General features: G+C 44.7%; 1 protein-coding gene across 1 annotated transcript; it reads left to right on the top strand.

Annotated features, from left to right (window-relative positions):
- The first annotated feature begins 7,445 nt into the window (after nt 1-7,445).
- LOC144697110 (uncharacterized) lies at nt 7,446-12,437 on the top strand. Its single transcript, XM_078568933.1, has one exon. The coding sequence runs from the start codon at nt 8,509-8,511 to the stop codon at nt 9,376-9,378; it is 870 nt and encodes a 289-aa protein (XP_078425059.1). The 5' UTR covers nt 7,446-8,508; the 3' UTR covers nt 9,379-12,437.

The following is a 12,437-nucleotide window of genomic DNA, read 5'->3' as shown; positions in this document are numbered from 1 at the left end:
ATTAAAAAAAGGGGATAAAACAATGGATAAATGAATTAAAATGAAAATAAAAATGTGGAAAAAACTGAATGTAGAGAAAAGGGGATTAGAAAAAAGGGTGAGAATGGAGGTCTGAAGTTGTTGAACTCAATGTTAAGTACAGAAGGCTGTAAAGTGCCTAATCGGAAGATGAGGTGCTGTTCCTCCAGTTCGCGTTGGGCTTCACTGGAACATTGCAGCAGGCCAAGGACAGAGATGTGGGAATGAGAGCAGGATGGGGTGTTGAAATGGCAAGCAACCGGAAGTTCTGGTTCATGCTTGTGGACAGACCACAGGTGTTCTGCAAAGCGGTCACCCAATCTGTGCTTGGTCTCCCTGATGTAGAGGAGACCACATTGGGAACAGCAGATGCAGTAGACGAAATTGAAGGTGGTGCAAGTGAAGCGCTGCTTCATTTAAAAGGAGTGTTTGGGCCCTTGGACGGTGAGTAGGGAGGAGGTAAAGGGGCAGTTGTTGCACCTTCTGTGATTGCATGGGAAGGTGCCATGGGAAGGGGATAAGGTTTTGGGGATGATGGAGGAGTGGACTAGGATGTCCTGGAGGGAACGGTCCCTATGGAATGCTGACAGAGGGGAAGGGCTCCATCTGCCCCACCTCCTTTAACAGTATAAATTTCATCACATTTCCACTTCTCGTCAGCTCTGAAGAAGTGTCATACGAGCTCAAAAAGTTAACTCTGTTTCTCTCTCCACAGATGCTGCTAGATTTGCTGAGTTTTTCCAGCATTTTTTGTTTTTGTTGCAGATTTACAGCATCTGCAGTATTTTGCTTTATCATTTCAGGGAGGGTTTGAGATTCCCATCTGAGCGTAAAGTGATGGGTAAAATCACAGCATGAAAATATCATCACCAGCTGAAAGTGGAAAGGGATTCAGTTGGTCATCCCATTTACTGACACAGCAACACAGTCACAGTACAGAGAGACCTTTCACATATTTCATGAATGACAAAGGGCGCTGAGTAGAGCATGCGCAGTAGAGGCCACACCAGGAGCTGATCGAAGCTGTACAGAAATGTCGAGTAGGGCGAGTAAATGAAGCCGGTGGATGGGGAGGATTGGAGGCGGCAGGGTGGGTGGGGAGGCTTCATAAATACTCACTGGCGGCCTCAACGCCTGAATAAGGAGCTAGAGCTCCCGAGTTCTCTGCGAACGGGGCAGCAGCTGCGGGCCGCGGTTCTCAGTCACAGGCCGCCATCCTGACAGGGTCAAAGTGCAACAAGGCGCATGTACAGTCATCCTGGCCCCTGTCAACAGGAGGAGAGAATATTGTGCATTTCTACCCTGGAGGGGATGGATTTTGGAAACTCCTTTTACAGGGAATTAGAAAGGGAGGATTTACACACAGCAAACTCAAGTCAAGAACATATTTGTCTCCTCTGATATAGGTCTTTAAAACTCTGATTGGGTTGGACAGATAGATGTGGACAGAATGTTTACACTTCTTGAAACTAATAAATCCAAGAGGAAAACGGGAGATATTTCTTTCCTCAGTTGTTAGACTGTGGAACTCGCTACTACAGGAAGTGGTTGAGACAAATCTCTTAGATGCTTTCAATAGTAAACTAGATGAGAACAAGAGAAGAAAGGGATTAGAAAGATAAGCTGAAAGGCTGAGATGATGTCGGCAGAATGGGAGGAGACTCCTGTGGAGTAGAAACTCCAAGACAGACCAGATAGACCGAATGGCCTGTTTGTGTAATGGATGTTCCATTTAATTCTTTGTAAACTTATTTTACAGAAAAAAGAAGAGGAAGATTTGCAGTCAGGAAAAGTAAACCAAACTTTACATCAAAATCTGACAGTCTCTCAATTCATCGGCATCTGAAGATTTGTACATCTGAAGGATTTAATTGACTGTCTCAGTTGGAAACTGGTGAAAGGCCATTCACCTGCTCCTCCTGTGTGAAGGGATTGATACAGCTGGTAAACATGCTGACACGACAGCGAGCTCGCAATAGTGAGAGGCTGTTCACCTGCTCTGTGTGGGAAGAAATTCATGTGTTCATCCAACCTGCTGGCACACCAGCTCAATCACATTGATGAGGATCCTCTTCAATGTCTGACTCTGGGAAAAGCTTTGAAACCTCTGAGGAACTGGTCCAACACCAGCGAGTTCATACTGACGAGAGACCGTTCAGCTGCTCCCACTGTGGGAAGAGGTTCAGGCTGTCCTCCTGCCTCGCTGAGCACCAGCTCCTTCACACACACGAGAGACCATTCAGCTGCTCTCACTGTGGGGAGTCATTCAGCGAGTCAGTGCATATCACTGAGCACCAGTGAGTTCACACCAAGGACAGGCCGTTCAGCTGCTCCCAGTGTGGGAAGAGATTCGCTCAGTCCTCCCACTACACTGAGCACAAGCTCGTTCACTCCAATAAGAGACCTTTTAAGTGCTCAAAGTGTGAGAAGACCTTTAAAAGACACTGAACTGCTGAGACACCAGCGCACTCACACCAGCGAGAGGCCATTCACTTGCTCCATGTGTGGGAAGAGCTTCACCCATTCAATCTACCTTCTGAAGCACGAGGGTGTTCACAATGGGGAGAGACCCTTCATCTGCTCTGTGTGTGGGAATGTATTCACTCAGCCATCCAACCTTCTGGCACACCAATGGGTTCACACCGGGGAGAGGCCGTTCACCTGCTCTGACTGTAGGAAGACACTTACTCACTAATTCCACCCTCTAACATACCAACGAATTCACACAGGGGAGAGACCGTTCACCTGCTTGAGTGTGGGAAGGGATTCACACGGTCATCCCACCTGGTGAAACACCAGCGAGGTCACACTAGGGAGAGGCTGTTCACCTACTCCATGTATGACAAGAGAGTTTCTGAATCCACCCAATACACTGAACACCAACGTGTTCACTCTGATAAGAGAACTTTCAAATGTTCTGAATGTGAGAAGACCTTTACAAGAAGCAATGACCTGCTGAGACAGCAGCGTATTCACACTGAAGAGAGGCCATTCCTCTGCTCCGAGTGTGGGAAGACATTTGCGCATTCATCTGATCTGGTGAAACACCAGCGCACTCACTCTGGGGAGAGGTCATTCCTCTGCGACGAGTGTGGGAAGGGATTCATTCTGTTAGCCAACCTGCTGAGACACCAGCGAGTTCACAGTGGGGAGAGGACATTCCTCTGCTCCGAGCGTGGGAAGAGATTCACTCAGTCATCCCACCTGCTGAGACACCAGCGCATTCATACTGAGGAGAGACCTTTTAAATGCTCTGACTGTGGGAAGTGCTATAAACCTCCGGAGAACTGATGTACCATCAACGCGTTCACACTGAGAAAAGACCGTTCAGGTGCCCTTACTGCAGGACTGGGTTCAGGAAATCATCTCAACTCACTTTACACCAGTGAATTCACACTGGGAAGAAGCCGTTCACCTGCTCCGAGTATGGGAAGGGATTTACTTGTTCACACCACCTGCTGAGACACCAGCGAGTTCACAGGTCACCGGCAAAGTTTGATTTTCTTGAATTTGCTGCTGAGAATTACGTCCAGGATGGAACATTTTCTCCTTTCTACCTCTAGAGTATTTCAGTTCTCCTACCTTCTGTTACTCTCATGGAAAAGTCCCAGCTCCCCATACCTTCCAGAGTGTCTTTCTTAGCCTTGGGATCCAGGGAAGGCATCTGTAAGACACTCAGGATCACTAAACACAAAACTCAACCTGCTAATCAATTTCAGCTCCTGAACTTGGTGTGTATCCCACAGCATCTCTCTCACCTTCGATGTGTGAATGGAGCATCACGTCTGCAAACCTGGCTTAAATTGAAATCCACTCAGTAAGTGTATTTAATGAAACACTGTGGCTGATGAGACAATGTTAAGGTGCCAGTTTACGGCTGTATCGCTGGGTCAGCCGTGGCTCAGTGGGTAACACTCTCATCTCTCAAGCAGAAGGTTGTGGGGTCAAGTTCCACTTCAGCCACTCAGCACAAAAACTGAGGTTGACTTTCCAGTGCAATACTGAGGGAGTGCCTCACTGTCAGAGATGCTGTCTTTCAACTGAGAATATTACACCAAGGCCCTCACCTGGCTGCTCAGGTGGATGTAAAAGATCCACAGGCCTTTGTTTTGAAGAAGAGCAGGGGAGTTATTCCTAATGCCCCAGCCAATATTCATCCCTCAGCCAATGTGACAAACACAGATGATCTGGTCATTATCATGTTGCTGTGTGTGGGAGCTTGCTGTGCGCAAATTGATTGTGATGTGTTTCCTAAATTACAACAGTAACTGTACTTCAAAAGGATTTCCCTGATGAAAAGCACTTTGGGACACCCTGAGGTGGTGAAAGGTGCTATATAAATGCAAGTCTTTCTTTTCTCTGTGTTTTGCCTGTAATGGAAAATGCTTGAACCTTTGTCCCAGTGAAACCTTTGCTGTTATGAAATGTTGGTGAATATTAATGAGCCTCACATCCTGCTGCAATTGTGTAGAAAGGGGATGTATAAAGAGCTGGTCTTTGTATGGCGATGTGAACCAAGGAAACGGTATTTGTGAGTGATAGTGACACAGCCTTGTGCTCACACTCAGAGCAATGCACTGATATCCTTGTGGTTACGGTTTGAGCAGAGTCATCACGAATGTAGTGAACAAGTTAAATATAAATATCTCCAGTGTAGCTGCAGCTTGTTAGATCAGAGGTGGGGAGAATGGGGCAAATGAAATTGAACACAGATAAATGTGAGGTAGCAGATTTTGGTCAGAAGTATAAGCAGGTCACTTATTACTTGGAAGGTCTGAGTCTGGGTGGGGTAGAGGAACAAAGAGATCTCCGAGTATAAATACAGCAATCAGAGCAAGGCCATAAAAAGAGAAAACCAAGTACTAGGTTTTATTTTGCAAGAAATGGAATCGGAAAGTTGGGAGGTTCTGCTAAAGCTGTCAGGAACCTTGGTTAGACCACACTGAGAATAAAGAGTGCAATCTGGTCACCATTTTATAAAAAAGGAGAGACACTGGAGAGGGAGCAGAGAAGATTTACGAGGATGATTACTGAAATACATATAAATCAGAATCACAGTGCAAAGAGGCCCTACAGCCCATCGACTCTGCACCGACACATGAGAAACACCTGACCTACCTACCTAATCCCATTTACCAGCACTTGGCCCATAGCCTTGAATGTTATGATGTACCAAGTGCTCATGCAGGTACTTTTTAAAGGATGCGAGCCAACCCACCTCCGCCACCCTCCCAGGCAGTGCATTCCAGACCGTCACCACCCTCTGGGTAAAAAAGCTTTTACATTCCCCCTAAACCTTCTGCCCCTCACCTTGAACTTATGCCCCCTTGTGACTGACCCTTCAACTAAGGGGAACAGATGCTCCCTATCCACCCTGTCCATGCCCCTCATAATCTTGTACACCTCGATCAGGTTGCCTCTCAGTCTTCTCTGTTCCAACGAAAACAACCCAAGTCTATCCAACCTCTCTTCATAACTTAAATGTTTCATCCCAGGCAACATCCTGGTGAATCTCCTCTGCATCCCCTCCAGTGCAATCACATCCTTTGCATAATATGGTGACCAGAACTGCACACAGTACTCCACCTGTGGCCTCCTTGTTAAATTACTCCTTCCAAAGTGTATCACCTCACACTTTTCAGGGTTAAATTCCATCTGCTACTTATCTGCCCATCCCGTCTATATCTTCCTGTAGCCCAAGACACTCAACCTCACTGTTAATCACCCGGCCCATCTTTGTGTCATCCATAAACTTACTAATCCTACCCCCCACATAGTCATCTATGTCATTTCTATAAATGACGAATAATAGGGGACCCAGCACAGATCCCTGTGGTACGACACTGGCTTCCAGTCACGAAAGCAACCTTCTGTCATCATCCTCTGTCTCCTACAACTAAGCCAATTCTGAAACCACCTTATCAAATTACCCTGTATCCGATGTGCATTTGCCTTCTTTATAAGTCTCCCATGTGGGGCCTTGTCATAGGCTTTACTGAAATCTATATAAACGACATAAACTGCACTACCCTCATCTACACATCTGGTCATCTCCTCAATAAGTTCAATCAAATTTTTTAGGCATGACTTCCCTCTGACAAAGCCATGCTGACTGTCCCTGATCAAACCTTGCCTGATTAGGTGTTGATTACTATTTGAAGCTTAACTAGTGTGAGTCATCTCAGCTCACCTCAGCTCTATTTCAGAAAGGGACTATTAGAAGCACACGAGCAGGGGAGAGACCTCATCCTGAGTGAGACACAGCCAGAGTGAGTGTGGGTCTTGGCAATTTGCTGCACAGTGGGAATTGAACTGGTAAGTATTTCTCTTTAATTTCTCTGAGTTCAGTAGTCTAGTTAAAAGGTTGCTCAGGTAGCTGACTTACCTGACTGTGTGACAGTCAACTATCAATCACCTGAAGCCTGATTAGGGCCTGAATAGGTGTTGATATCTTTTTGAAGCTATATTCAAGACATTACTGCAGTCGATCCTCTCTGATTATCACCAGACTTGACCATGTCTCTATTTATATTGTACATGACCCTGTTATTTGTGCCCTTGATGCTGTCTCAGTTACAAACTAGACCATGTTTCTGTTTCTGTTTCATTAGACCCTGTCTCAGTTATTTGACCATGTCTCTAATTATATCTATCTGTATTACATGAGGCCCTGTATTAGTAACATTACTAACAATTCGAAAGTACTTAATTAGGTGTAAAGTGTTTTGACACATTTGGTGATCATGAAATGAGCTATATAAATGCAAGTATTTCTTAATATTATTTTGAACTGTACTAGACCCTGTCCTGGTTTATAGTACACTAGACCCGGTGTACTGATTACTGCACTAGACCCTGTCTCTGTTTATAATGCATTCGGCCCTGTTTTGCTTTTAACTTACCTTGAGCATAGCTCAGTTATTGCCACATAAGACCAGCCCAATATTTGCACTACACTAGGCCCTGTCAAAGCAGCTACTGCAGTCGACTGTACCACTGTAATTTGGGCCCTCTGTCTGTTACATTACAGTGGGCCATATCACAATATATCTTAGTTATTATTGCACTAGAGTCAGACCATGTCTTGCTTAATATTCCATTAGGCACCATCCTTTTCATTACTGCACTGGATCAGGTCTTGGTTTATTTTACTCCTCCTGCTGATTTGTAATCACTGCACTGGACCCTGTCTCAGTTGAGATTAACTTGGGCCCTGTCTCAGTCATCCCTACGCTAGACCCTGTCTCAGTTTATATTAACCTAGACCCTGTATCAATAATCAATTGCAGGGTTATGGAGAAAAGGCGAGAGAGTGTGATCAACTAAGTGATGCTAGAAGATCAGACGGGCCAATTGTCGTCCTCCTCTGTTGGAACCATTGTTTGATTCTTATGCTAATGGCGGCCCCAGTTCCCACAATCCACCGCGTCCCAGAAACCGCTCTATCCAACTCGCTCCTTTCCCCAGGCGCTGAGAGTGCGCATGCTCCCCAGGACCAGCCGCGGGGCATTCTGGGCGGTTCCTTTGTTGTGAGTTGGACTCGGTGGAAACGGGAGAAGAAACCGGGAAGCGGCGGCGAGGATGGGGGAGGCGCTGCAGCATCGCTTTAATGGGCAGCCCCGACCCCCAGTCCCCCAGCCCGGGGAGATCACCGCACGGCCGCCGGGCACGGCCGCTCTCATTCGGCCTCTGAGAGCCGCACTCGCTGTTCCTGAGGCTGCGCTCGCCCCCGGCTCAGTTTCTCCATTGAATCCTGTTTCTCTCCTTGTTTCTCCCAACTCAGATTCACCGCCTCATTTTCTTTTCTTCCTCTGAGCCCCTGAACTCCATCTGACAGGGTCATGTTGGAGAGCGGGCATTGACTGTCCTGGGAAACAACAGCAAGAGGAGCTCAGAGGCCGGAGGAGCAAAGGAGCAGCGAGTTGTCACCAATCGGGGGGATTGAGTACTGGACCCTGAGTCAGTCAGTCAGGGGAGTCAGAGTGAACCCCTGGGAAATCAGTCATCTCTGAAAAATTAAATGAGTATCTCTTTTATCAACAACACAATTTAACATTTATCAGTTTAATTTTTTTTTATTCTTTGTTATCTCGATCCTAGGACATCACTGCTGGAGGATATCAGGTCAGTATCCTAGGCCAAACCATCTTCAGCTGCTTTATCAATAACCTTTCTTCCATCATAAGTCAGACTTGGGAATATATTGTCGTTCCTTCATTGTCGCTGGGTCGAAATCCTGGAACTCCTTTCCTAACAGCGCCGACACCACATGGACTACAGCAGTTCAAGGAAGTGAACAGGAAGATTTGCTCACAGGAAACTCAAACCAAAAATCACATCAAAATCTGACAGATTCAGTCAATACATCAGGTGCTGGATATCAATGAACCTTTAATGAGAAATGTTTTAACCAATTGCACAGCCTGAAAAAACATCTAATCATTCACAGCAGGGATAAACTGTGTACGAGGTTTGGTCTGACCATCCAACATGGACAGGCACGAGGACACCGGCACTATGGAGAAACCATGGAAATGTGGGGACTGTGGGAAGGGATTTGGTTCCCCGTCAAAGCTGGAAATTCATCAACGCAGTCACACTGGGGAGAGGCCGTTCACCTGCTCCGTGTGTGGGAAGGGATTCACTAATTCATCCAACCTTCTGAGACACCAGCAATTTCACACTGAGCAGAGTTCAGTCATCTGCTCTGTGTGTGGGAAGGCAATCGGTCATTCATCAAACTTTCAGAGGCACCAGCAAACTCACAGTGGAGAGAGGCTGTTCACCTGCTCCGTGTGCGGGAAAGGATTCACTCAGTCATCCTACCTGCTGACACACCAGCGCATTCACACGAGGGAGAGTCTGTTTATCTGTTCCTTGTGTGGAGAAGGATTTAATCAATTATCCAGGCTTCTGAATCACCAGAGAATTCACACTGGGGAAAGTCCATACACCTGCTTTATCTGTGGCAAGGGATTTAATCGACCATCCAAACTACTGACGCACCAGCGAATTCACACTGGGGAGAGGCCATTCACCTGCTCCATGTGCGGGAAGGGATTCACCAATTCATCTGACCTGTTGACACATCAGCGAGTTCACACTGGCGAGAGGCCATTCACATGTTCCATGTGTGGAAAGGGATTCATTCGGTCATCCCACCTTCTGACACATCAACTTGTTCATACTGATCAGAGACCTTTTAAATGTTCTGAGTGTGAGAAGACCTTTAAAAGTAAAAAGGATCTGATTACACACCAGCGAGTTCACACTGGGGAGAGGCCATTCACCTGCTCCGTGTGTGGGAAGGGATTCACTCAGTCATCCACCCTGCTGACACATCAGCGAGTTCACAAGTGACTATGGGGATTGAAATCTGTGGTTACTGTTGCTGTTAATCCTGTTCAGGATTGAATTCTTTCATTCTGACAGCTGGAGTTTGTTTCTGCTGAAATATAATTGTGCAAAGATGGGTGGCAGTTCAGAAGACTGGACAGAATTTAAAAAAAGAAAAGAATGACTGAAAGATTAATAAAGAGTATGAGAGAAAGTGAGGTAGAAATATAAAGACAGATAGTAAAAGTAAATATTGATATTTAAAAATGAAAAGAGTTAACAAAGTGAGGGTTGCTCCTATAGAAAGTGAGTCTGGGGAGTTAATAATGGAAAATAAGGAGATGGCAGATGAATTGAACAGATATTTTGCATCGTCTTCACGATAGAGGATACAAGTAACATGCCAGGAATGGCTATGAATAAGGAATTGGAAAAGAGGGAGGAGCTCAAGAAAATTACAATCACCAGGGAAGTGGTACTGAGCAAATTGTTGGAGCTGCAGGCTGACAAGTCCCCCTGTCCTGATGGATTTCATCCTTGGGTCTTAAAAGAAGTGGCTGGTGAGATAGTTGATGCATTGGTTTTAATTTTCCAAAATCCGCTAGATTCGGAGAAGGATAGGAAAATCAGATAGGAAAATAGGAAATGTAACTCCTTTATTCAAAAAGGGAGGGAGACAGAGAGCAGGAAACTATAGGCCAGTTAGCTTAACATCTGTCATAGGGAAAATGTTAGAAACGTTATTACAGAGTAGTTAGATAACTTCAAGTTTAATCAGGCAGAGTCAACAAGGTTTTGTGAGAGGGAGATCATGCTGAACCAATTTATTGGGGCTCTTTGAAGAAGTAATATGTGCTGTGGATCAAGGAGAACTGGTGGATGTACTGTACCTATATTTCCAGAAGGCATTTGATAAGGTGCCTCATTAAAGGTTATTGCGGAAAATGAAATCTCATGGTGTAGGGGGTAACATATTGACATGAATAGAAAATTAGCTAGCTAACAGGAAACAGACAGTAGACATAAATGGGTATTTTTCTGATTAGCAGGATGTGACGATTGGTGTGCCACAAGGATCAGTGCTGGGACCTCAACTCTTTTTAATTTATATAAATGATTTGGATGAAGGAACCAATGGCGTGATTGCTAAATTTTCTGATGACACATAGGTAGGAAAATAAATTGTGAAGAGGACATAAGGAGGCTACAAAAGGATACAAATAGGTTAGGTGAGTGGGCAAAAATCTGGCAAATGGAGTATAATATGGGAAAATGTGACATTGTCCATGTTGGCAGGACGAATAAAAAAGAGGCATATTATTTAAATGGTGAGAGATTGCAGAGCTCTGAGATTCAGAGGGATCTGGGTGTCCTAGTGCAAAAGGTTAGTGTGCAGGTACAGCAAGTAATTAGCAAAGCTGAAAGAATGTTATCGTTCATTGCAAGTGAAATTGAATACAAGAGTAGGGAGGTTATTCTTCTGTTATACAGGGCACTGGTGAGCCCACATCTGGAGTACTATGTGTAGTATTTAAGGAAAGATGTAAATGCATTGGAAGCAGTTCAGCGAAGGTTTAGTTGATCAATACCAGGAATGGGTGGGTTGTCTTATGAGGAAAGATTGGACAGACTAGGCTTGTATCTACTGGAGTTTAGAAGGGTAAGAGGCAACTTGATTGAAACACATAAGATATTGAGTGGTCTTGTCAAGGTGGATGTGGAAAGGATGTTTTCTCTTCTGAGAGAATCTTGAACTAGGGGCCACTGTTTAAGGGGTCGCCCATTTTCTCTTGTAGGGTTGTGAGACTTTGGAATTCTCTTCCTCAAAAGGCAGTTGAGACAGAGTCTTTGAATATATTTAAGGCAGAGGTAGATAGATTCTTGATAAGCAAGGGGTGAAAGGTTATCGGGGTTGGCAGGAATGTGTAGTTGAGATTACAATCAGATCAGCCATGATCTTATTGAATGGCGGAACAAGCCCAAGGGGCTGAGTGGCCTACTCCTGCTCCTAATTCGTATGTTTGTATATAAGTTAATAAACCATTTCAATGGGCTGCTGTTTAATATTCTGGATAAATGTCACATAGCATGTCAAACTTTGTTTTTCACACATTGTTGTAGATTTTTGTCTTTCCCATCTGAGTGTTTAACATCACCTGGCTGGAGCTCAGAAAGGACAATCTGGGGGAGGATCATACGGCAGGAACAGAACTTCAGCCTGGATGCAGTCCTTTAGGGTCATACTGAAAGGGACAAATGACACTTTGGTCTTTCTCATATTTCTTCAGTGACAGCAAAACCCACATGTGGGTTACTCCTGAGGTGTGTGAGAAATGTGTCACAGCCACTTCTATGCAGTACGTACAGCCTAAAGATGACCAAGGTCAGGCTGTGGAGTCCAAGGCCACATAGAAAAATGGATGGAAAAATACAAACTCCCTGCAAATCTAACCCTCTGATTTCTGTTTTGTAACCATCGTGTTTCAGAGCTGCTAGGCAGAGAGCAGAAGGCTCCTTTACAACTGTGGTTGTACAACCTGAGTCAGGCAGTCTGGAAACGTGCTGTTAAGTCAGAGATTGGTGTAAAACTGTGCTCTGTTCCTGACTGAAACTGAAATGGCAGGAATAAGCCTCCAGTTTAAAAATGACTGTGGTGATTATTCTGTGAAGTTTTTAAGGTTTATTGGTGACAGTCCTGAGTCCACTACTTTAAGCCAATGTCAACAACAACTTGTATTGACATAGCACCTTTAACATAGTAAAATGTAGCTAAAAATAAATAGTGTGAAGTCTGTATTAAATAACACAAGGAGGAATTCACAGGATCCTTTTAACTCCTGGGACAATTATACAACAGACATTTGATCTCCAGATAAAGAAGGACCTGCACTGTGTTTCCAAGAATTCCCTGCTATATTGATGTGTCTGTGTTAGATCCCAGGATTTTGTTGCAGTCTTCCTCCGTATTAACTGTACTTCCCAATTTGGTAATCAATTAATTCATAAATAAATCAGTTCATCACTTCCTCATGTCATTGTTCACTCTGCTACTGAATTAAAGATTTAATGAACTGTACAACAAA

This window comes from Cetorhinus maximus, chromosome 23 (assembly GCF_964194155.1).
Source record: "Cetorhinus maximus chromosome 23, sCetMax3.hap1.1, whole genome shotgun sequence".
NCBI classification, from domain to species: domain Eukaryota; kingdom Metazoa; phylum Chordata; class Chondrichthyes; order Lamniformes; family Cetorhinidae; genus Cetorhinus; species Cetorhinus maximus.
Note: the sequence above shows the minus strand (reverse complement) of the source record. Positions and strands in the feature narration are given on the sequence as shown.

What these genes read in the sequence shown, in the direction of transcription:
- LOC144697110 (XM_078568933.1), top strand. Translation starts at nt 8,509, where the DNA reads ATGGACAGGCACGAGGACACCGGCACTATGGAGAAACCATGGAAATGT.